The sequence below is a fragment of the Ochotona curzoniae genome, unplaced genomic scaffold, assembly GCF_017591425.1.
Source record: "Ochotona curzoniae isolate NIBS_2020 unplaced genomic scaffold, NIBS_Ocur_1.0 scaffold_3890, whole genome shotgun sequence".
NCBI lineage: Eukaryota > Metazoa > Chordata > Mammalia > Lagomorpha > Ochotonidae > Ochotona > Ochotona curzoniae.
The window spans coordinates 30,141,078-30,166,598 of record NW_024467115.1 but is presented as its reverse complement, the minus strand read 5'-3'; the positions used below and the strand labels follow the sequence as shown (position 1 = coordinate 30,166,598).

Below are 25,521 nucleotides of genomic sequence, written 5' to 3'. Positions count from 1 at the left end.
CTTTCTAGTAGACTGTTGTAGTGTGATAGTGGATAAGTTCCTTTATGTATTAGTACAAATGTGATGTTCAGAGTGGAAAAGAGTAGTGGACATTGGGTTCAGCGTTTGATCCATCATATCCCATCTAAGTTCTAGCTCTGTGTTCAGCTCCTGCTAATGCATACCCTGGAAGGGAGCAGGTGATGGCCCAAGTAAGTGGGTCACCATCACCAATATGGGAGAACTGAACTGAGTTCCCATTCCCAGCTAGAGCCTACCCAGTCCTGGTTGTTGTAGAGAGTTTGAGCAGTGAACCAGTGGGTGTAAGCTGTCTGTGTCTTGGATTCAAGAGAGGGGTGAAGAGGGTGCATTCCTAAGTTGTGACACTATTTTCTGGAGGAAAGAAAAATTAACTGGTGCTGGCACAGTGGCACAGTAAGCTAATCCAATGCCCCATGGCACCCACATCCCAGTTCATTTCCCAGCTGTTCCACTTCTAATCCAACTTTCTGCTTACGGCCTGGGAAAGCAGTGGAGGATGCCCAAGTCCTACCTGTGGTAGACCTGGACGAAGTTCCTGATTAGCTCAGCTCTGGCCATTGCGGCCATCTGGGGAAAGAGTGGATGGAAGACATTCTTTCTCTGTCTCTCCTTTCTCTCTGTAAAACCTGCCTTTCAGATAAAAATGAATCATTTTTTAAAGATCTATTTTTATTGGAAAGTCAAATATACAGAGAGAAAGAGAGACAGAGAGGAAGATCTTCCGTCCAATGGTTCACTTCCCAAACGGCCACAATAGCCAGAGCTGAGCTGAACTGAAACCAGGAATCTGGAGCTTCTTCCAAGTCTCACATGCGGGTGCAGGGTGCCAAGGTGTTGGGCTGTCCTTGTCTGCTTTCCCAGGCCACAAGCAGGGAGCTGGATGGGAAGCGGGGCCAACGGGATTAAAACTGGCACCCATAAGGGATCCCGGCGCATTCAAAGGCAAGGACTTGGACACAACACTATAGCGCCAGGCCCTAAAAATAAATCCAAAAAACCAAAAAGACCTTGTTAGATTCACCCTACAGCATCCTCCAGTCCTGAATAGCTTAGCTGAACCTTTACAAATTGTAGCTTTCTCACATTTGGAAGAGGAAGGCACACAATATTTTGCTAATTCCAAGAACAGGCTGGACGCAGTAAGAGATGTGATAATAAAATAGGGAGAAGAGTCTTGGACTTGGATTTCCATGATGTATTCAGGTCCCAAAATCTGACTCCCATCCAGGGATCCTTGGATGTGTCCTGTTCTAGCAGGGCTGAAGAAAGGCTCTCTAATTTGGGTTCTGATTATCAGTTGGAATGTCAGAGGGAGTTCGTGTGACTGTCCAAAATCTGTATATGAAATTGCAATTTTGGGGATTCAGAGGTCAACCACAGACTTAACATTCTAATGAAAGGGACATGGAAATCAGAAGGTTCAGAATAACTAATAGAGATTTCAGTGTATTCCCCACTTGTCTCAAATAGAAACCCTGAGGACCTGGAGCAATAGCTCAGTGACTGAATCCTTGCCTTGCATGCACCGGGATCCCATATGGGCATCAGTTCATGTCCTAGTGGCTCCACTTCCCATCCAGCTCCCTGCTTGTGACCTGGGAAAGCACTTGAAGATGGCCCAAAGCCTTGGAATCCTGTATCAGTATTGGGAGACCTAAAAGAAACTCCTGGCTTCAGATTGGCTCAGCTCCAGTGAGTGAACCAGCAAATGGAAGATCTCTCTTTTTGTAAGTCTGCCTGTCCAATACAAATAAATCTTTTAAAAAGAATAAGGAAAAAAAAAAACCAACCTTGAGGGCTCAGCACAGTGGCCTAGTGGCTAAAGTCCTTACCTTGAATGCACCAGGGATCCCATATGGGCACCGGTTCTAATCCCAGCAGCCCCGTTTCCCATCCAGCTCCCTGCTTGTGGTCTAGGAAAGCAGTTGAGAACAGCCCAATACCTTGGCACCTGCACAGGTGTGGGAGACCTGGAGGAAGTTCCTGGATCCTGGTTTTGATCAACACACCAGCCATTGCGGCCACTTGGGGAGTGAATCATTGGACAGAAGATCTTCCTCTTTGTCTCTCCTTCTCTCTGTATATCTGACTTTGCAATAAAAATAAACAAATCTTAAAAAGAAAGAAAGAAACCTTGAACCTCCCAGGACTCCACAGTGTGGCAAAGGTTGGCTGAGAAGTTAAAATGTTATGTCAATCAAGACCGAATCAAAATGAAATTACAGAAGGAAGATCCATAACATTTAACTAAATTGCATTTTATTTAGAGAAATTAAAATGTGTCCCCATACAGAATTAGGAATCAAAAACTGTATCATAGTAGAGGTAACTGTTTAGCTTGAAGTGTATACCAAAAACTAAAATTCTAAGCGCTTGACTATTTCTAGTTCCAAACATCAAAGGGAAATATCTGAACAATATATTTACATACAGAGGGAGGCAACGCATGGGAACCATAAATGGAGTCACCTGTGGGGGAACATTGCGTATTCCTCGATTACAAAAAATGGAAGAGTTTACAAGTCTAGCATTGCCTTTGGTGACACATGGTTCCACAAGTGATGCTCAAAATAGCAAAATTGAGGCACTTGCTTCAACAGCTGCAGTTGACACTTGAGGCTTCAATGAACAGCTTTAGAAGTATACAACAGAACTCTAGGGCATGCTGCTGCTGGAGTTGCATAGACTAAAGAAACACTGAGCCCAGAGGGAGAGCTTGTGCAGAGGCTACCCAGATCACATCCACATACCGATACACCACGGCAAAGGTGCTGCAGTGCCCACAACCACCCGGCCTCGTAACTCCACAAATCTTAAATGTCTCAACTGCTGCCAGAGATGAAGCTAGTCCACGTGAAGCCCTTACGATACTTACATCACCTCCAATATTTTTCAGTTAATCTTTAAAAACTGACATTAGCATTTGTTTGAGGCTCAGTTGGCCAAAAACAAACATTACATCAGATTTTAAAAATCTGGGTATTTTAATGCTATGAAGTATAGATGGCTGATACATGTCAGAATGACTTCTAGAAGAGCATTGAATGCTGACTAGCAGCCCATGGACAAATATTGTGCAATGACTTACTCATAGAACCAACTATTCATGTAGGGCACATTTACTCACCTCAGTGAAATCACCCACAACTGAAGCATATGTTCTTCCTGCCAAAAATAAGCTTTCTAGAAGGTCATGCTTTACAGATGACCAACTGGTGGACAAAAGTTTTTCAACCCAGATTCCTAAATCTGAGTACAATTCAAGCACGTTGGCTAGGCCAGTTGTACTTGTGACAAAATGAAACCTGTGAGTAGAGAGGCAACAGATTTCCCCTTGCACTGTGTGACAATTGTCTAATCTTCTAAGAATTACTAGATGGTAGAATTGTACTGGCTATGTTGGTCTGAGAAGTTACTACTGGTTTAATTGAGTACATCCGTGTGTGCTTTAACAGCCTCAGAACAGTGAAAAGTTAAGTGCTGTGGTTGACTACAAGTTAGTTATGGGTTATCTGGTTATTATCTGATCACTGTCATTGCCATCTCATGGCTGTGGGCTTCTTACCGTTCTAAAACATACTCCGCCCAGGCTTCCTAATAGCTAATAAAACCAGAAAATCTAAGTGAAGCAAATATTTTATTGAAACCAGTTGTCAAATGACAATTTATCCAAATGAACATAATAACATAACAGTGTTCTTAAAGAAGGGTACAATCATGGCACAGACACAACCCAGTATCTATCAAAATATCATTTATAAAGACTTGTTCCCCTCTGTGTATGTGGCCCGGCATGTTCTAAAACCAATTCTTATAACCTATCAGTTCTTCACAACACGAAAAACATTTTCCAACTCTGCCTCAGAATTCAGCTCACTCATCTATACAAACCACCATTACAATTCAGAGAAAAGACAAAGTTTAATCCACCGCTGAACAGCACTGCTTCCCAAACTGCTGGGTTAGGAAGAAAAATTTCACAGTAACAATGGGACATTCAGTATGTTGCAAAATGCTTTTTTATTTTTAGCCCACTGTGCCTAATAGGAAAGCATAGATCTATAGTAGATTTAAAAATAAGAATTGTGTTGCCTGCTGATCAGGAATGTTATGTGTAGGAAGCTTGGTTTTTTAGGGATTAGGATTGAGGCTTGAACCTTCCCAAGGTCACTAAGGCTGCCTGCCCTGTTATCTACTGGATGGTAGAGAGGGCTTGTACTGTCCTGCACGCTTGCTTAAACAGTAGGAAAAAAACACTAGATACAGAAGGAGGGTTACATGGGACACACACGCACACGAAGGAAGATACTCCAGTTTGAGAAGCAGAACTAGGTATTGCCAACTCCAGTTCCAGGTTAAGAATTGAGGACCTTAAATCAGAAACATTATATGGTATCAAGGGAAAATAATAGGAGGGCCTTGAGAAGGGGAAGTGTTAAATGGCTGGAGCTCCTGATGAAGCCTCAGGATTGTCGGGGGGCTCTCCCTGTACGAGCACGGGGCTGGGCTGCACTCCCGGCTCGCCGTCCTCCAGCACTGGGCTTGGGTCTCAGCAGCAGCCGCGGCAGCACTCCTCCGTTCATTCTTCTCCCAGCAGTCTTCACAGTCTGCTCTCGCGAGGGCATGACGAGCTTAGCTGTGGAAGAAAGAGCCACAGTAAATCACGCTCCTTTCCTTCCTCATTTGTTAACAACAACAACAAAAGGTAGCTGGGAAAGTGAACCGTATCAACCAAGAACTGCAATGAAAACAGCAAGCAAGCTGGGTCAGGCGTTGGCGCAGCACTTAAGATACCAGTGTTAGCATACCTGCACCCCAATTCAAAGAACTTGGGGTTCAGGTTCCAACTCTACTTCCAATTCCAGCTTCCCATTGAACGGCACCAGAATATGGCACCAGAAGATGGCTCAAGTGCTTGCGTCCCTGCTGTCCAAGTGGGCGACCTGGCAGGAGGCCCAGCATGACGATTTAGGTTGGCTTAGATCTGGCTAAAGCTGGCATTTGAGGAAAGAAAACAGCAGGTGGGAGGTCTCTCTCTTGCTGCCTTTTTTTTTTTTTTAACTTGCAAGTCAGACATACAGAGAGAGGAGGAAAGACAGAAAGAACGATCTTCCATCTGATGATTCACTTCCCAAGTAACCACAATAGCTGGAGCTGAGCCAATCCGTAACCAGGAGCCAGGAGCTCTTCTGGGAGTTCTTCCGGGTCTCCCACATGGGCGCAGGGTCCCAAGGCTTTGGGCCATCGACTGCTTTCCCAGGCCACAAGCAGGGAGCTGTATGGGAAGTGGGGCTGCCGGGATTAGAACCGGCACCCATATGGGATCACGGCATTGTCAAAGCGAGGACTTTAGCCGCTAGGCCTCTGCACTGGGACCTCTCACTGCATTTCAAATAAAACATAAATGGGAGCAGTACGGTGGCATAACAGGCTAAACCTTAACCTGTACCAAACGGGTACCAGTTTGAGTCCTGGCTGCTTCAGTTCTGATCCAGCTTCCTGCTGAGGGCCTGAGAAAGTGGTGGGGGGTGGTCCTAGCATTTGTGTCCTTGAACTCATGTGGGAGACCTGGAAAGAAGCTCCTAGCTCCAGATCTGTTCAGCTCCAGCTGTTGTGACCATTTGGGGAGTGAAGCAGTGGATGGAAGATTTTTCTCTTTTTCTCACTGTAAGAATCTGCCTTTCAAATTAAAAAAAAAAAATTTTTTTTAAATTTCAGCAATCACAAAAACATGTTAAAAACCAAAATCAAACTGTGTGACTTAATTATTTTGAATTATTCATTCATTTGTACAGAGGGGGAGAATCTGTTATCTGCTGGTTCATTCTATAAATGCTCAAACAGCCAGGGCAGTGCCAAGAGCTTCATTTAGATCTCCTACTCAGGGCAGGAGTCCAAGCACTGGGCCATCTTCCACTGTCTCCCAGGAATGGCCTGGACTCCAGCGGGTGCCCATCTGGGATACTGGTGCTGCTGGGGGTGGCTTTATTTCATTGTGCCACAACACCAGCCCCGTGACTTAACCTTTAAAAGAAGGAACGTGACAAAAGTCCATATTATTTTATGCAATGCTATCAAAGAACTAGTACCTGTAGCAACACATAGGCTCACCAATACGCACTGGAAAATTAAAAAAATATATACTTGTTTATAATTCTGATGATAAAATTCAATTTTTTTCCCTCCAGAAAGCTGAACATTTATTTTTATTGGAAAGTCAGATCTAAGGAGAGGAGACAGGGAGGAGATCTTCCGTTCGTTGATTCACTCCCGAAGTAAGGAGCATGAGCTTTTCTGGGTCTCTCCCACGTGGGCGCAGGGTCCCAAGGCTCTGGGTCATCCTTGACTGCTTTCCCAGGCCATAAATGGAGCTGGATAAGAAGCAGGGCTGCTGGGATTAGGACTGCTGTCTCTTTGGAATCTCAGTGTGTACAAGGCAGGGACTTTAGCCTCTAGCCTACTGTGCCAGCCCCCCTAATTACTTTTGAAAACAACAGTGTAACTCAACAAAGAAGTTGATAAGGAGCTAAGTGAGTTTCCCTCCCCTGCTCTCAATGTGCCCCTTTATTTTTTTGGAAAGCAGTCATGTGAAGCTAAAGTGACATCCTCATTTTCATAGCATCAATAATTCTAATGAAATTTCAATGAGTAAAAAAGAAAAAAAAAATCCTAGATCTCTGACTCTAGTTATTCCCCAACCGAAGACTCTATGTAAGATCACTTTTTGAACTCCCAATTCCTCAATAACAAATATGTGATCTAACGACTCTTAAGTCATTACCGAACTGATGGTTTCAGGAGCAAAGGAAGCATACTCACACGGCGTCCTGGGATTCTGCAGGTTCAGGCTTGCTCTCTGGTTTCTGCGTCTCCTGCCTCTGGGTCTTGATCTCCTGGTCTGAGTCGCTGTACGCTCTTCCTTCCGGATCTTCTACGTGCGGGGCATCTTGGGTCTCTTTTAGTTTTGGTCCATTTGTATCTAGGGACTCTTTGGTTAAGTCTCCTGTGGCATCTTCATGTGCCAGGACTGAGATCTGGTTCTCTGGATCTTCAACAGCATCACTTTTCTCAACTTGTTTGGGTTCGAGTCGTGACTCCTCTGTTCTTTCTGTTAACACAGCACAGCCATCGTCTCCTGGCACAGATGGTGCAAGGATGCTACCCTCCTCCTCCTCCTTGGATGCGGGAATCACCTCTTCAGGCTGCTGGCCACTGACACTGGAATTTTCTACCTCACCAGCCAGGGTGGTCTCTGAGACTTCATTGCTTTCTCTGGAGGGTTCCTCGGGCACCTGTCCTCCCAAGGTGAGCTCTGTCTCCTTTGTGGCTTCAAGAACAAGTGCCTCTTCCTGTGTGCACACCTGACTGTCGTGGTCTTCCTTCTCTGGTTTCTGTCCAGTTGCCTGGCTAATAGCTGTCATCAGGTGCACCTGTGCCTGTAGGTCAGCTGCCGACGTTTCAGCGGCCGTGTCTTCAGTGTGTATGAACTGGTCCACAGCTGTCTGAATGATGTTCTGGACAAGTTTACTGCTCTCAGTCTCAAGTTCCAAAATCTCGTTTTCAGCCTTCGTCTCTTCCTCTCGTGGTACACTCACTCTGACATCTTCACAGGTCACCTGCTGCCCGGCTTCCTCCAACGTCCACTTCTGTGATGCGCTCTTGTCTTCTTCTGGCTCAGAACTTACATCGACTTCAGCAGCAGCACCTGCTGTCACTGTCACAGACCCTGTCTGAACCTCAGGTGCAGTGGACACGGCACCTTCCCCTGGCTCAGCCATCAAGTCATCTTGTCCAGAGGACTTCTCTTCTAGTTCAAAATGTGCACCTGCAGACACCAAAGTCTCCCCTGTTTCTAAAATCTTGATGGTTTCTTCTACAACCTTCTCCTCCACTGCTGCAGCTACAAGAGTTTGTAAAGAGGCCTCAGAGCTTTGAACTTGAACTTCAACACACTCCGCCTCCTCTTGCTCCAGGCAAGCAGGGCTTTCCCCTGAGCTTACTTCTTTCTCCTCGTCAGTGACAGCGGCATCACTTGCTTGAACCAGCTGCTTGCTGCATCCTGCAGATGTGCGCTCTCCTCCACTTTTCTCACTTTCTGCTTCAACTTCCACCTCCCTCTCCTCTGTACTGGCATGAGCCCACAGGTGACTCTCATCATCTTTTGGACATCCTGCTCCTTTGACTACTTCCTCTTGGACGGCAACTTCTGGGGTCTCTTCCTGCCCGGCTGCTATGTCTGTCTCCGCAGGCACCTCACCTCCTTTGCCTTTGATTTCATCAGCAAACTGGCCGACATCTTGTGTTACCTCAGTCCAGGACTGAACGGGCACAGTTTCCACTGAGATTTTTTCCTCTGAATGCTTGGCAACTTCTGCTGTTTCCTTATTTTCTTCCTGGGACTCAAGCGCAGGTGGTGTTGGAGGTCTCTCTTTCTGTACAGGCTCCGCCTCTGCTTCTGCCACCTCCGACTGGGTGCCAGGTGTGAGCTCGGGGAGTTCCATGACGTGGACCTGCCCTGTGGCATCTGGAGCTTCTGGTTCTGCCACGGGGGTGCTTCCGTCGGTCTCACTGTCTGTAAAGGTTTCGGGGGAGTCACGGGGAACAGCCTGCTCCATTGCAATTTCCTGGAGTTTTTCCTCAGCTATCGCTTCAGCTTGACAAGTGCTGAATGGCTCACTGGATCCTACACTCTCTGTGACTCCAGGACTTTCCTCAGAGCTCTCGGGGCTGGTCTGCACCGTGAGCTCTTCAGTTCCTTGTGGGTGTCCTTCTGGCTCTGCACGCACCTCTGTCTTCAACTCCACCTCTGCAGAATCCTCCTCTGCTTCCTCTACCTTCTCTAGAATTTTGGATGCTACTTTCTGCAAGGTCAGCACCGTGTCCTGAGGCGCACTGGTGTCCAGCAGCCCTGATTCCTCTCTCACTTTTTCTGCAGCTGCCTGTAGGACTGCGTGAGTCCGCCTCTGTTGGTCTTCAACGTCCAGTGCCACCCCTTCGACCTCCTGAACAGGGGTGGCTTCCTCTGTGGTGTCAGGAGAGTCGGTCAGTTGGGACACTGCCGACACCATCTCGGTGGTCTCTTCAGCACCGGATGCTTCGGTGGCTTCCTCGGCAGCAGGCATCTCGGTGGTTTCCATGGCTCCAGGAGTTAATTCCTTGGTGCCAACAACAGTGTCGTCATGGGCAGCTGGGCTCTCTGGCATAGCTTCGGGAGCCTCGGGGCCTTCTTCTTTGGTGACTTTTGTCTCCAACCCCTCTGCTGCGGGTGCTGCGGCTTCCTCTTCGGCCGGTTCGAGGGGCCCTGTCACCGAAGTGGAGATCCAAGAAGGAGACCGCTCTTCCACGCTGGTGACGGCCACTGTGTGCACCAGGCTCTTCCCGGGCTCTGCAGGCTCGGGCTCGGGCTCTGCCAGGCTCGTCTGTGCTTCCATTTTCTCTCTCTCCACAGCATCGTACTCGGCCAAGGGCACCACGGCTGGCACGTCAGGGTCATCTTCCGCAGTAGCATCTGCCGGCCCTGCATCTTCGGCAGTGGCTTGTTCATGTTTTCCGTCTGGCCTTTTCTTTCTGCGTCCAGGAATAAGTTTCTTAATGGAAACCCAAGATTCTTCTTTCCCGGGTTCAGCATCGGAAGCCGAGTGCTCGAGAGCAGAGTCCTCGTTTTTCTCTTCTAGCTTTGACTTTGATTTCTTCCTGGCAGTGACCAACCTCTTGAAGGACTCCCAGGTGGAGACGCCCTCGCCCTCGGTCGGGCTCCCAGCTGGCTCCGGCGAGGAGCTTCCGGCCGCTTGGTCACGTTCTTGCGAACCGGCAGGGATGGCCTCTGACCCTGCTTCTTTGCCCGCCTCTTCTGCCCTCTGGCCGTCTCCGCCCGTCGTTCGGGGCACCCCTTCCTCGTCGGAAGATGACGCCTTTCTGGCTCTTTTCTTGGATGATCCCACGCAAATCAACGCCTCCCAAGACACCGAGGTGTCCACCTTGCGCTTCGGCTCTTCCACTTTCGGCTCTTCTGCGCTTCCTCTGACTTCTTCTTGCAGCTCGGAGGCCGCGCTTTCCGTGGAGGACAAGGTGGCGCTTTTGACCTTGTCTAGCTCGTCTTCTTTGTCGCTCTCGGAGAGCCTCCGGACGCGTTTCTTGGGCGTCACCATCTTTTTGAACGAGGCCCACGGGGTGACCCCTTCTCTCTTCTTCTCGCCGTCGGAAGCGGCTCCTTCTTCCGCGTCCCCCTCCTGGTGCCCTTCTGCTGGGCCTTTCTCCACGCGGATGACCTCCTCGGGCTCGTCGGGCGAGGAAGCCGAGCTCTCCCCGCGCTGCTCGTCGGCGCTGTCGGGGGAGTCGGCCGGAGCCTGACCCTGGTCGCCGGCCTCCTCGTCACCTCCCCGCTTGCCTTTCTGCTTCTTTCCAGAGAGCTTCTTTAAGCCAGTGCTGCTGAAGAGCTTCTTCAAGGGGCTTCCTTGAGCCTTGGCCTTCTCCTGCGAGGCCAGCACGTCCGCCTCGCTGAGGATGCCTTCGGATGGCTTTGAGGGCGCTTTGTCCTCAGGACTCGGTTCTGGTGGTGGCGGCGGCTGGTCTCCGTCAGGAGGGCACACGTCGGTGCCCGTGGCCGGCTCCTGGGCGGGCTCAGCCGGCTGAGACCCCGCATCTGGAGCCGGGGCGGGCTCTGCGGCCTCGGGGGGCTCAGGCTGCCCGCTCTGCTGGGCCGCCGCGGACCCGACGTGAACCTCGGCCACGACTTCCTGCGGGCCTTCCTCCTTGTCGTCGAACACTTCTGTGGCCAGCGGGGCGGCCCGCTCTGCCGCGGCCCCATCGACCTGCTCGTCCAAGGGCAGCTCCACCTTCTCGTAGTCGGCCGAGAGCCGGGCCTCCGCCGCGCTGCCGGCCGGGGCGGGCTCCGAGGCCGCGGGCCTCTCGTCTGGGCCTCCAGGAGGCAGGCCGCTCCCCTCGGCCTCGCTTCTCTCCGCCTCTTGCTCCTTTCTCTTCTCGGCAGCATCCGCCTCATCCTCCTTGGGCTTCCGGAAGCTGGTCTTCTTGCGCCAGCCGGCCCAGCCTTGGGTGAAGAACTTTCTGAAGGGCGACGCGGTTTCACCGGCCACGGGGCTGGTGGGGGACTCCGGGGACTTGCTGGCGTCCTTCTCTTGCTTTTCCTCTCCTTGCTCTTTGTCCTCCTCGGCTGCCTGGCCGGCCTCGGGAGGAGGCTGCGCCGCGTCGCTCTGCTCCGGCACCTGGCTGTCTTCCGGCTTCTCCGTGGGCTGCTGGAGTTCACCCTCTTTGCATGTCGCCTCCCCAGACTCGCAGCTGGGCTCCTGGTGGTCACCTGCCCCGATGGAGCCTCCGGTTCCGTCGCCTTCTTCTTTCTTGACAGTGAGCAGCTGGACGGCGTCAGTCTTGTCGGTCTTATCCTTCTTGACGGTGAATTTGAAGCCGACAAACTTGAACACCTTCTTAAATCCCACGTCGTTACTTTGGGCCTCGGTAGGTGGTGCCAGCTCTTCTAAGTTGCTCTCTGAAGAAGCGACGTGTGGGATGACTTCCGGCACGCCCTCCTGCCCCTGCCTGCTGACTTCCTCCACAGCCTCAGAGACGGCAGCCATGTCTTTAGCTGAGTCTTTCTCGCTCACATTTTCAGACTCTCGCTGTCCAACTGTTAATGAGAGGGTGAGAGAAGCGGGGGGGAAAAGATTACAACTCAAGAAAATGGAATGTTTTAAAACATGGCCAATTAAGACTGCAGCTAATATCAGGGAAGGGTCCTACAGATGTTTGCGGATCAATAGATTAGTGGTATCTGCACCTTTCGGGTTCAAAGGCACTGCTCTGACGGCTCTGATCCCTGTCAAAGAGAACGCACACAAACTGAACCAGCAAAACATGAGGTGTGCCTGGCGCGCGTGCACACACACACACACCACCTGTATTCCATATCAGAATGCCCGAGTTTGCATCCTAGCTCAAATTCCGATTCCAATATCAGCTTGTGTGTACCTGGGAAGCAACAGTGAGAGCCCCTGGGCAACCAAGCTCCCTGTTATTCAAATGAGAGAGCTGTAGAGAGTTTAGGATGCCAGCTTCTAACTGGCCTGGCCCTGGGTGTCACCTGCACAGGAAAGATCCCTGTTTCTCTCTGCCTTTCAAATACAAGTTCACAATTAGTTACACCTAAGTAGGCAGGCTTCACTAAGCATGGTCCAGCAGACAGCCTACCTTCTGTTGTAAGGTAAAATAAAAATAAATAGATCTTTAAAAAAAATAAAAGGTAAAATGGAATCACACGCCACACCTCAAATTTCCACGCAGACTCTATGAAATTTGGGATATGGGAAGTACTGTTAGAGGTTTAAGCTAAATACTAACGCAAATCTAATGTCAGAGCACCTTGGACAAAGCGTGAGGAACATTTTGTGGTGCCACACAGGAGGTGCTTACCATTTCCTTGAGGGAAATGAAAAGCAAAACCGCTTCAGGGCTGGTGCGATGGCTCAACTCTCTAACCCTCCACCGCCAAGCACCAGAATCTCACATAGGCACTAGTTCCCGTCTCAGCTGCTCCATTCCCCATCCAGCACCCTGTTTACGGTCTGGGAAGGGTGTGCAGGACAGCCCAAAGCCTCGGGAACCTACACCCACCGGGGAGACCTGGAAGAAGTTCCTGGCTCCTAGCTTCGGATTGGCTCAGCTCCAGGCATTGCAGCCACTTGGGGAATGAATCAGTGGGTGGAGGATCTTTCTGTATCTGTCTCTCCTTCTGTCTGTAAAAGCAAACCCACCTCACCTGTCAGAACAGTTATTATCCAAAAGACAGAGCAACAAATGCTGGTGAGGATTGGAGAAGGGCAAGTCTTACACACCGCTGGTGAGAAGGTAAGTTTTGTGCAGCCATTTTTTTTTTAAGATTTATTTATTTTTATTGGAAAGTCAGATATATAGAGAGGAGAAGAGATAGAAAGGGAGATCTTCCATCCGATGATTTACTCCCCAAGCATCCGCAACGGCTGGAGCTGAGTCAATCCAAAGTTAGGAGCCAGGAACTTCTTCCCGGTCTCCCACATGGGTGCAGGGTCCCAAATCTTTGGGCCATACTCAACTGCTTTCCTAGGTCACAAGCAGGGAGCTGGATGGGAAGAGGGGCTGCCGGGATTAGAACTGGTATCCATATGGGATCCCGGTGTGTGCAAGGCGAGGACTTTAACCACTACACTATCACACCGGGTCCGCAGCCATTTATTTTCAAAGATTTGTTTTATTTGAAAGGTAGAGTTTATAGGGGATGAGGGAAGAAAGAGAGATCTTCCCTTCTCGAGTTCATTCCTCAAGTGGCCACAATGGCTGGGCTGGGCTGATCCTAAGCCAGGAGACAGGAGCTTCCTCCAGGTCTCCCACATGGATGGCAGGAGCCCAAGGCTTCGGACCATCCTGCACAGCTTTCCCAGACCGTAAGCAGGGAACTGCATACGAAGTGGAGCAGCCAGGGCTGGTCCAGGATGAAGTCAGAAACTGTGTCCCATATGAGTCTCAAGGACTCAGACTCGTGTATTCAAGCCATCCTTAGCTGCCTGCCCAGTAGACACATTAGCAGGAAGCTGGGTGAGAAGTGGAGGAGCCAGGATTTGCATCAGCTTTCCAATGTGGATTGTGGCCATCCCATGCAGTGGATTTTCCTGCCATAACACCTGCTCCAGCATCAGTCTGAAAGTATGTACCATCTCCTGAAGTGAGAATGCTTCAGTTTTCCATTTGTTCATATTTAGGCCAGCACTGTGACAAACATATATGTAAGGATTTCTGGGGTAGAGGTAAATATGAGGATTTCTTTAAAATTTCTATGTACTATTAAAATTCCCAATTATAAAAAAAAATATAAAATCTTTCTGCAGACTTTTTTTTTAATTGGAAAGTCAGATGTACAAAAAGGAGGAGAGACAGAGAGGAAGATCTTTCATCTGCTGGTTCACTCCCCAAGTGGCCACAACGGCCAGAGTTGAGCCAATTCGAAGCCAGGAGCCAGGACCTTCTCCAGGTCTCCCACGTGGGTGCAAGGTCCCAAAGCTTTGAGCCATCCTCGACTGCTTTCCCAGGCCACAGGCAGAGAGCTAGATGGGAAGTGGGTCCACCAGGACATGAACCAGCGTCCATATGGGATCCCTGGTGTGCAAGATGAGGACTTTAGCCATTAGGCTACTGCGTGGGCACAGCATGATGTTTTTATTTTATTTATTATTATTATATTATCATTTTATGATACAACTCCATAGGGCTGCTGGTGCAGTTCAGATCTCTACTCGCTGGGTGCTGCTGGGGTGTCAGTCATTCAACACCACACCCTGGTGTCGTCGCTGCTTTCCTGTGTCTGTCAGTGTCCAGGTGCCCCTCTGCTGTCACGCTAATCCTCTCCTATTTCCTGGAATGTACCCTCTCTGCTTCACACTGGCTAATGTTTTCCCATCTGTTTAAATGTGCCCTTACCCCTGTTCTGCCATCTGGGTTCTTCCCAGGATGATGTTTTTTTTTTTTTTAAGATTTATTTTTATTATTTTTTATTGGAAAGGCGGATATACAGAGAGGAGAGACAGAGAGGAAGATCTTCCGTCCGATGATTCACTCCCCAAGTGAGCCGCAACGGGCCGATACTATGCTGATCCGAAGCCAGGAGCCTCTTCCGGGTCTCCCACGCGGGTGCAGGGTCCCAAAGCTTTGGGCCGTCCTCTGCTGCTTTCCCAGGCCACAGGCAGGGAGCTGGAAGGGAAGCAGGGCTGCCGGGATTAGAACCGGCGCCCATATGGGATCCTGGGCGTGCAAGGCGAGGACTTATCCACTTGCGCCACTTGCGCCGGGCCCCAGGATGATGTTTTTAAACATGGGTGCTGTGGTTGGTACAGTTTCTTAGCAGGCTAATTCTCAGCCGATAGTACTGGCAGACCAAGCTGTACCAATTGTAGTCCCAGCTGCTCCACTTCCAGTCCAACTCCCTTCTAGTGGCCTGGGAAGATGGCCCAAGTTCTTGGACCCCTTGCACCGATGTGAGAGCACTGGAAGAAGCTCCTGGCTTCGGATCAGCCCAGGTTTCGCCATTTGGGGCATTTGGGGAGTGAAACAGCGGATGGAAGACCTCTCTTGAAAAAAAAGAATCTGCCTTTCAAATAAAAATAATCTTTAAAAAAAAGACAGAAAGATGGGGCATCCTTGCTGGAAATATACTGTGTAGAAATGTTCAACTCTTAAAACAGGCTCTCTTCCAGCATGGTATCTACAAGGGATGAATGCAATCCAGTATCCTGCCATCAAGCTGGTATTAAAAATACACACTGCCAACAGTGTGGGGGAAAGCAGGCTTTTTACACAGCATCCTCCCCCCACTCTTCCCCCACCTCCCACGTCTCTGTTTCCACATAAACACTGTTTTCATTTTCATTCTAGGAGAACTGAAGCATTTGGAGTCAAACCTATGGGACCAAAGATGATTTTTTTTTTCTTTGAACTTAATCAGTATAGCTTAGCAATATTCAGATGTTCTCTCTACAGAGTTAAGTGACACAAACCAAGCACATTTAAAAAGATACACCATAATTTTTAAAATCCTAACTGGTCAAATGGTCTGTTATTTCTTTAGATCAAAGTATTACTGTCAGACCCATCTTCAGTGTGGAGCTCTCCCAGTGCAGGGTAGACACAGGCTCTGAGCCAGCCCTGCAGACTTCACAGGCAGACCATAACCCCTGACCCCACCTCTGTTGCATCACCGCGCACCTGTCATGCACCTCACAGCTCGGGCTTTCAGAAAAGCCTCCTCCACAGCCTATCCTGGCAGCCGAGGCTGTTTATGTTGGGTTCGAATGGCAAAGCCCACCTTCCTTGCAACCCTCGCAATAGTCTGCTCTCATCACAAGCGTTTACATGGTTGCCCAACAGCCCAATTCAAGTGGAAGACTGGGTGCCATCATTCCTCCCCCTTTCCTTTTAAAAGATTTACTTCATTTATTTGAAAGGCAGGCATGACAGCTCAATGGCTGAATTCTTGCCTTCTACAGGCTGGGATCCCATATGGGAACCGGTTCGTGTCCTCGCTGCTCCATTTCCCATCCAGCTCCCTGCTTGTGGCCTGGGAAAGCAGTTAAGGATGGTCCAAAACCTTGGGACCTTGTATCCATCTGGGAGACCCGGAAGAAGCTCCTGGTTTGGACTCAGCTCCGGCCTGGCTGCTGCACCACAACACATTCTGGTAGAGTCCCATCTTGTACTGCAGCCCAAGAACCCTAGAATCACTGGGTGGGCAGTACCAATCTGCTACCGTAACCACCCCCATTCCTAAGCCTCCCACCCCTGCCAGGCTGGCCTCCAGGCTTTCCTCACCCTGCCGCTGTGAGTTCTCTCAAACAGAAAAGGGATGGCGAGGAAGAAGGATGGAAAACCCACACATAGGTGTCTGAGCGGACCTAAAGTCCGTGCTCTCCCCCTTCCCCAGGTTCCGTGGATGCAGTGGCTGGGGCCAAGCGAACAGCCGCTGCGGGGCGCACGCTACTCACGGCAAAGGTTACTCCACCAGGGCATGGCGCTCTCTGGCCGGCCAGGGCAGGTGCAGCCGGATGGGGGCCCGCGAGGCCCGGCTTGCCTCTCGCGGCTGCCCCATCGCTGGGCGCAGACTGCGCCTTGTGGGCACTGGCCCCACCCTGACATCGGTGACTGCCGGAGTCGCGGCGCGCGCGTCACAGAGGCCCGGTAGCTTGTGCTTCTCAAACCGCCACTGATGGCTCCCGGGGAGACCAGGGCGTCACCTCCAGGGGGATATCCCTGGGAGCCGGTCCTGGCTAAACGCCGTTCCAGCGTCTGTTGTCACTGCACGTGGTGTGTGAAGTGGTTTTCTACCTGCCACACTCCATCACGCGGTCAGCTCTGAAGCCAGCACTGCAAAGCCACAGCTCACTGCACAGCAAAACCTGAGTGTGCACCTGCCTTGGCAGTAAGCGCTTGAGTACTAGCACCAGAACTGGGGGCGAGTGTGCAGTTTCTTTCAGTGCTGGACTGCTGCCGTAAGACCTAGTAATCACAACCCCTTGGCATGTGCTTCCATACAGAAAAACTGCAGAGGAGGCTACAGCTCCTTCAGATAACCTGGAGAACATCCAGACAAAGGATTCATAAATCAGCACTAAAATACAGGGGCACCTTAAACGTACAATGCCGGAGAGGGCACAGTGTGCCAACACCCCGTACTGGAATGGCTTCATTTGGGTCCTGGCTGCAGCCTCGGGTACCTAAACCCATGTGTGAGAACCAGACCGAGTGTAGGGTTCTTAACTTCCACTTAACCCAGCTCTACCTGCGAGGGCATTTAAGGAATGAACCCAGGAACGGGGAGCCAGTAGTAACTCAATGCAAGCCTCTCCGGCTGGTGGCAGAACCCCCAGTGTCCGAGCCATCATCCCTCACTGTTTCACAGGATGTTGGATCAGGAGCAAAGTCGGAACTCAAGGCTAGGCACTCCGGTGTGGGATGCAGGTGTCTTAACCCCTGAGCCAAACACCTGCCCCTTAATTTTATCTATGCATTAAAACAAGGGGAAAACCACCTGACCTGCGACTCCCAAATTACACCTAACATTTCTGGCCTCAGTACCAGACAACTTATGCCACATGAAGTCTCCACTGTACGAGATCCACTGGCTGTGTGCAATAACAAAACAAAACGCAAAAACCTTTCTAAATTTTTTGCCTTCTTGTTTCCTTCAAAATAAAGTGACTTTTTTTTAAAGTGATGTCCTTTTGTTAATTCCAAGAGTAATCTATATAAATTGTGGGAAATTTAAAGTATGGAAAATTGCAAACGTTTTCCATACGGACATTGTCCAGAGATAATCACTATCACACTTGTGTTTTTCTGGAGGAGTTGCTCAAGATTTTCCAAAATGGGACATAAGGTCTGCACAATTTATTTTTACGCCATCCTCCTGTGGGTCAGTGTGCCCGGGCCAATTCTTCCCCTATCATCGTCACAAATATGCGCGGCCTGGAAACGCCATCCAAACTGCTGAGCCGGTTCCCCAACAGAAGAGGGCAGTATTGAGCAGCTTTCAGTTGCTGAGCCGAACCGTTCAGGACATTCAGACACAAACAGGTTGCAGAAAGCTATGGCGCCGCCGAGTGTGGCTACTCTTTGAAACTGTGCGAAGTTGAATGTCACACGGCAGCTATTTTGCCTCTGACTCCAAAGAGGTACGTATGGACCGGAGTGATAGGGCACCTGCAACCTCATTTGCTTCTTGCCTGCTCTACTGGGTCATGTGTGGGTACTTTGGCCCTTGTTGGATCCAGCGCAATGAATGTGGCTCCCACGTCTCTTGGTGCGCTCGCTGCTCTTGGCTCCCCAGTCCTGCCATATCCAGTCCATCCAAACCACGCCGCATCGCCCAGGTCTGGCTGCAGGTGGCGCTCGCCGGGTGAGACCATCATCATTTTCCCATCCAGCATTCCCATCTAGTTGTGGTGGGCAAAAACCTTTGAAAAAATATGTTTAATGTGGCCCTTGCTTGCTAATCTTGGTGTCTTAAAGATCATGACTGAGTGGGTACGGAGGGAGGCAGTTAAATGCATTAAATACACACACACAGAGTGTCCCACGAATATGTGCGACTTATCACTTAAAAATGACAGAGCAAAGGCCGTATTTGGCCAAGACAGTACTTGGGACACCTCCACTCCATAATGGAATCCCTGGGTTCTCCAAGTCCCCGCTCCATTCCTAATTCCATGCACTCTGAGAGGCAGCTAGTGTTATGGTAGTCCGAGGACTTGAGTCCCTGTCACCCCATGAGGCCTGGATGGAGTTCTGGACCCCTGGCTTTGGACTAGTTTACCCCCATGCTCTTGTGAGCATTTGGTGGAGTGAGCTAGCAAGTGGGAGGCATCTGGATCTCTCTCTCTCTCTCTCTCTCTCTCTCTTAATTCTGTCCCATAGATCTGAAGTCCTTGCACGGGGCCGCACAGCCTCTGCACACCACAGACACTGTCTTACCAGCACACGCTTCGTGCCATGAACTGCTAGTGGAAGCAACATCACACGCATGGTGTGTCTGCACAAAACATCACCACAGAAACCAAATATTTGTATTCCCCCTTTCTGGGTGGGAACACAGATCATGTTTGTGTGGGAGAGTGTCTGCATGTTGACAACATCCGTCGGAAAAGAAAAGTTGATTTTTAAAATGATGTTGAAAAAAAAAAGCTCCCATTCACAAAATTCCCTTTTTTTAAAAAAAAAAAAAAGTGTTCATTTATTTGAAGCAGAGGAACAGGAAGACACAGAGAGCTCCTATGGACTCCCCAGATGTCCACAATGACGCTTGGCCAGGGGTGAAGCCAGGAGCTGGGACACTGATCCAGGTAACAAGAGCTACTACCCCGCCCCCTGCCCCCCGCCGCAAGGTCTGCATTAGCAGGAATCGGATGCAGGAGCCAGCGGCAGGCATTAAACTATGTCTAGTTCTCTGATACATGACGAGGAGCGAGCATCTTTACTGGGCGAAACACCTGCCCCTTAATTTTCTGAATAGACCCCAGGAGAGTTGACGGCATACACATCTGCCCGTGTGAGATGCAACGAAGAGAAAGAATGGCAGGAAAAAATAGCTGGGCCCCGTCAGCCTGTGCTTGGCCTGACCGCAGTCCCAGCTTCGGCCCCAGCCCAGCAGGTCAGGTCTAGCGCAGGCCCCAGCACAGCAGGCCTAGTTCCAGCTGCTGTGAGCCCTTGCAACGAGAATCGGTGAGTCGGGGTACCCTCTGCCTCTCTCTAGTGTCTCTTAGATGAAAACACAGGAGGGGAAGCCCCTTTGGTGAGAAGTATTCTGAATCTTACACCAGGATGTCATTTTCTATGAACACTCAGCTGCACAGAAATATCCCCACATAGAAAAAAGCACCCGGGATCCACCGTGGGTGTGTGCAAATCGACATTTTCCTTGTGAAGATGCTCACAGTCCCCCGCCCTCAGAGGTTTCAAAGGTTCCAGGATCCTAAAGGCACTCAAGCCCCACAACTGCGTAAAGCAATCGCCGCATGGGTCCGGGAGCCTCCAAATATGTGGGGACGAAGAAATGAGAAGTACTTTAACTTGCTTCCTTTTGCTTTAGAGGCCTGAAAAGAGAGACTTTCAAGGAGTGCACTGAATTACGTGTTACAAAAATATTGGTGTTTTTATCCAGACTTCCTCATTACAATATTTTGGTGATCCAACGCTATCGTTTCTGGCACAGGAAAGGCAAGTATAATATTGCAAAAAAAAAAAAAAAAAAGAAAGAAAGAAAGAAAGAAAGAAAGAAATACACACATTTTCTAGGCTTACCATAGCCGGAGTTCCCATCCTCTCCTGGCCAGCCCGGAGGACCGCTCCTGGTGACATCTGGAACTTATTAAGTCCACCCCCTCCAAAGATTTGTAAGCATTGTTCTGGAATTCTTCCAGGAATTCCCTGCATTCTCCACCCACCCCTCTTACCCTCCACACCCAACTCCCCTTGCTCTAAAGCTCATTAACCACAAATCCTCCATGTGGAGGTGATTACCCAGGATTTAGACCAAGCCCTGGACAGCAGTGTAAGGTGACATCACGATGGCCCTGGTCTTGGGAGTGGCCTTTCACACTCCCTTGAACATCAGGGCAGGGATGCAGAAAGCTCAGCATCGCTAAGTCACTGTCAGCATCTTTGTACACCGAGAAAGAGGTCCCGTCGAAGGGCAATCCAGGCAGGCTTCCCACTGGCTGTGCTGCCCCTGGAGAGCTGACTGCAGGATCCAAAGGGGGTCAGCCAGCACCCTCTGCAGGATTAGGGAGCACTGCACGAAAGCCTCCACAGAGCACTCCTGCTCAGCGACTGGTACTTCTTATTAAGCAAGCAGGTGCAAAGGTACCAGTGCCATAGCCCACAAATCTGCAGACTGGGAACAGACACGTGCCACTCGGGAGGTGCACGGGCTCTGGAGGATTCTTTCTCCCCCAGTTTACAAAAGGGATAAGGGCCCTAATTGCTCACATCATTTTGTAAAATTTGTAATGCATTAATATTATCAGTTCATCTCAACCATCTGCTCTAGTCAGAAAAAAACGGAAAAATGAAAGAGACCTTGGATTGTATCTAACCCTCAAAATGCCCACTTGAAGGCCCTTAGAGCTTTCCAGGATTCTGACCAACCACTTCCAGGTGGCTGGGTATAACCCACATCGGGGCAACTTAGAGAGCACGGAGGAAAATAGAAGACAGCTGAAAGGCCCTTTCAGTTCACTTGTTCCAGTATGAAAAGTAATTTGCTATTAATGCTTGGAGTTCCAATTTTATGACCAGGAACAACAAACAAACAAACAAAAACAGCAAAGTTTGCCACTTCCTTCACATCCTCGTTAATGAAGGCAAAATTCAGAAAGTGACATTAAATCACTTGAGACCATTTTAAAAAATCTGGCCCTTGCTTCCAGCTACTTCTGTTCATTTCTCATTCCACTGCTAAAGGCTCCTGTGAGTACCCCGAAGTTATGAGCCCTTCCCGACTGCTAAACAGAACCACCTTTCTTTCCTGTAAGAAACTCAGCATGGAACAGACTAACCAAATAACAATCATCCTAAGAATCCCGCTGGGAACACGCTGAGGACCCACGGCCACGCCCCACACGCCCAGGTCCGCCAGCCCCACCAGGGCATCATTTGCATATTTCATTCATTAAAAAATAAAAGGTTATGATCTGGAGAGAACAGAGAACTTTGTGTCTTCAGGTATAACATTTAATCATAGTTTCTAGGTAGCAGGTAAACCTCCGTGCCAGAGAAACAGCTGAAAGACCAGTCAACTGGGGGAAGGAATTTGAAGGAAACCTCAGAGTGAACAAGCCAGTCTATAGGAAGTGGGAGATATTTTTAGTTCTGCTACACTTTCACATTCATTTAAGATTCCATAGGCAGACAGAGCTTTGCCAAAGCGGTTATGCTGAGAAAATTATTAACCCCTAGAAACTCTATCCTGCCCTTTGAAGGAAATACTTAGGACTTGGCAGTAATGATATTTTAAAGAGCTGTTCTTATAAAGCTAGATTAGCGATGGGAGTTGAATTTTCTTGGGTGTCGGTGGAGAGCGATAAGTAGGCTCCCAGGAGCTGGGCCACACCATGCAACTTGTATAACATTCAATTAGGCGGAAGTGGTCCTGAAAGTTGGGTGTAAGTAATTTATTTGCGGGTGGGCACTACAGAATCGAATTCACAGCCCGATTCCTAGAAAGCCGAAAAGACCATGTTTTGTGTTGATCACTGCCTAAGTAGTGTGGCCGTGAGAAGAGCGCCACAGGTTCGATCCCTCCAACACGACCAAGTGTACCGCCTTCTGACTGCAAGTGCACTCGGAATATGCAAGTTTAAAATGCCAAAACGAGCCACTTCACTCTGGGAAAGACCCTAGCGAGGGACTCCAGCTTTTCACAACCTATTCCCCACCTCACCCAACCCGACATATTTCCGTGCAGGTGGCCGCTAACGAAACCCAAATTCAGCGCCTCCGGGACTCGCGACCAGGGAGACTCCTGATTAAGAAATAATCAAAATGCAATAGTTCCCTTTGGATCACACAGGACCCAAGACGGGTCACAAAGTTAGAACCCGGGTAGACCCAACGGTCAGGAAATGTCCAACCGCGGCTCCCCGGGTGCAGGACCCCACCTGCGCCGTACCTGTGATGGTGATGGTCCCCAGCATGCTGGACCCTCACAGCCGTCCCTGGCGCTGCGCTGCTGCCGGCCCAAGCCCCCGCCCGGGGAGCACTCTGGGTGGGATTCGAAGGAAGAAGAAGCAGGCGCCTGCCTAACTTCGGAGAGAGCGAGCAGTGTCTGGGCTAGGACGCCCCTCGGACGCTAATTATAGCAGGGGATCAGTCCCGCCCCGGCCCCTGCCGCCCCGGCTCCGCCCCCGCGACGCCCAGGACCCGCCGGGCGCGCGCCTCTCCCTGCCCCGGCTCCACTAGTGGCGCAGTCTCCAAGCCCAGACCCTGCCAGGGAGGGTCTCCTGTTCTGCCCAGAGCCGGACCTGCACAGGGAGAGGACCTCCATGGTTCATGCCTGGCGCCGCTCAGGGACTTGAAAGAGGACACCCACCCAGATGTGAAATTCTCTTTCAACTGTTAACCTAGGTTCTGTGTGGTGAGGTACAAAACGCCACTCCCCCTTTCAGCACCTGCAGTGTTTCGCACGGGCACCAGCTGCAAACCAAGCGACCACTGACGCATTTGCTAAACTCCTGGAAGAGGTGAGCCTCATGCCTAATACAGGTTTAAAGCACCTTGAACGCACAAACGCGTGCGCATCGGTTCTTCTAGTTATTTTTCATGGAAGAAATTAGCTAAAGGTTTACGTAGCACCCCACGCCTGCTCCAACACCCAGGAACTCGCCTCTCACGTACAAGCTCGCCCGGTGGAAGTCAACCAGAAGCTGCAGGAAACATCCTAAGAATCTCCTGCAGCCTCAGCACGCGCCCCTTCTGCACTGCCTCACGTCGCCAGGAGCCCAGGCGCCGGCGTGGGTGAGGGCTCGGCTTGAGCGCACTCGTTTGCACGCCAGGCTACCGTGACGCAAGGTCCACTCGTGCCCGGGTCTGCTCCTGCTTTCCATCCTTTATGGTCTCTTCCCTGCCCTGCCTGGCAGGCACCACCAGAATCGGCTCTTTGCCCTATGCAAGGGAACTGAAATCTTTCCCTATTCTCTCCAGACCGTGGAGCTGTCGTTCATGACTGCTCGGGGCCACGGAGTCGGGGGAACTCTGCGCGGACAGGGGTGGGCACAGTGGAGGCCCCGGGCAGGGACGGTGGGAGGAGACACGCAGGGGCGCGGTGGACAGGGCATATATGACCCCTTCTGGACACCAGGGGGCGATGCGCACCATTATCCTAGTCCAGGATGAACAAAAGCTCTGGGCCACTGTGCAGGCAACCAGACCCGGTTGCAAAAATCAGCAAGGATCTGACTTCTGTCTTTTCCTATGCTAGCGTGCCCAGCCTGGCTGTCAGTCCATGTGGGAGCAGAGAGTCCCGGCTCAGCGAGAAGATCGTCTGAGAGCTGACTCCCAAACACCAGCTCTCAAAAGCTTGCTAACCTTTGCTCTTCCCTTAGTTTCCATTACGAGTGTGGGGCGTGGTGTGCGTGACGCTGCAGCAACGAATATCCTCTGCTGTAGGGGCAGCCAAGCCAGTCCTTTCCTCGCAACATGCCTGACCCCATTTCTCCAACCCCGACTGTGCAGCCCACGTGTCAGTGGCCTGTGTGACGTGAGCCCGTCCCCGGAGCGGTTCCCTGTGCTGCAACATCTCTCAGCACCATTTGCTGAGTCCAGCACATGGCTGCCCTGGGATGCCAGCCCCGAAATAGCCACGCTCGACTTGAGGGCGCACCTGTGCACTTGGACCTCACACAGTGACAGCACACGCGCCTGTCCTTTCTGCATATTCAAATTCTGGTTAGCAGAACAAACAATGACTATTGTCCTGAGCTGCAGAGGGGCACAAGGACAATGTCACAAACTGAAGACCCCAGACAGCCTGGAAACAGGCTGCTGCTCAATCTGCACTAGGAGCATTTTTTTAAAAATGACATTGGTAACACACCAGCGTGTAATGAAGGGCTGTTCTGACAGTGGAAGTTGAAAGCTTAAGGCAGAGCCATCCATCTTGTCCCAAGTTGTCACCTTCTTAGCAGCTGGCTCCCCTTTGATCTCTCCCTCCAGGCCCAGACAGCTTATGCATCTGGACTTATAAAAAAAAGTCACAAATCAGGAGAAGCAGTCAGGGTCGGGCCCACAGTCAGTGGATGATGTGGGCAGCGTTCTTTTGCTACCACTGTTACTGTCTATTAGATTAGAATTTTAAATTAATTAGAAAGGCAGAGAGAGAGAAAGATCTCTCATTCACTGGCTCACTTCTCAAATACCGGGGCCAGGGCTGAAGCAAGGAGCCAGAGCTCAGTCCAGGCGGGTGAGCCAGACCCACCTGCTTTAGCTGCTCTCCTATGGGTGCACTGGCAAGAGGCTTTGCAACCCCATGTGCTCCCACACATGAAGCCAGCTGCACAGGCACAGTCTCAAACTTGATGCCAAATGCCTGCTCCAAATCATATTTTTTTAAATACAATTTTTTGAAAGAGTTTATTTGAAAGAAAGAGTTACACAGAGAAAAGGAGACACACAGAGAGGGGTCCTCCATTTGCTTGCTCACCCCACAAATGGCTGCAAAAGACAGACCGTGCTGATCTGAAGCCAAGAGCTTCCTCTGGTCTTCCAGGTGAGTTCACAGGCCTAAAAACTTGGGCAATCCTCTACTGCTTGCCCAGGTCATAAGCAGAGAGCTGGATGGGAAGTGAAACATCTGGGACTCAAACTGGCACCCACAGGGGTGCCGGTGCTGCAGACGAAAGCCTACCCTACTATGCCAGCTTATCTGATTCAGATTTTTTAAATGACATTATCAATCAAGGTAGATGGCAGAGAAGT

The 25,521-nt window shown here is 50.3% G+C and overlaps 1 protein-coding gene across 1 annotated transcript in view; it reads right to left on the bottom strand.

The window, feature by feature from the left end:
• Positions 1 to 3,647: 3,647 nt before the first annotated feature.
• The window catches only part of AKAP12 (A-kinase anchoring protein 12), a 94,857-nt gene continuing 72,983 nt past the window's right edge, over positions 3,648 to 25,521 (bottom strand). The window contains exons 3-4 of the mRNA XM_040965464.1: positions 6,841 to 11,662; positions 3,648 to 4,657 (exon numbers count right to left, since the gene is read on the bottom strand). Coding sequence (XP_040821398.1) covers positions 4,654 to 4,657; positions 6,841 to 11,662 — 4,826 coding nt within the window. The 3' untranslated portion in view covers positions 3,648 to 4,653. The remainder of the gene's footprint in view (positions 4,658 to 6,840; positions 11,663 to 25,521) is intronic.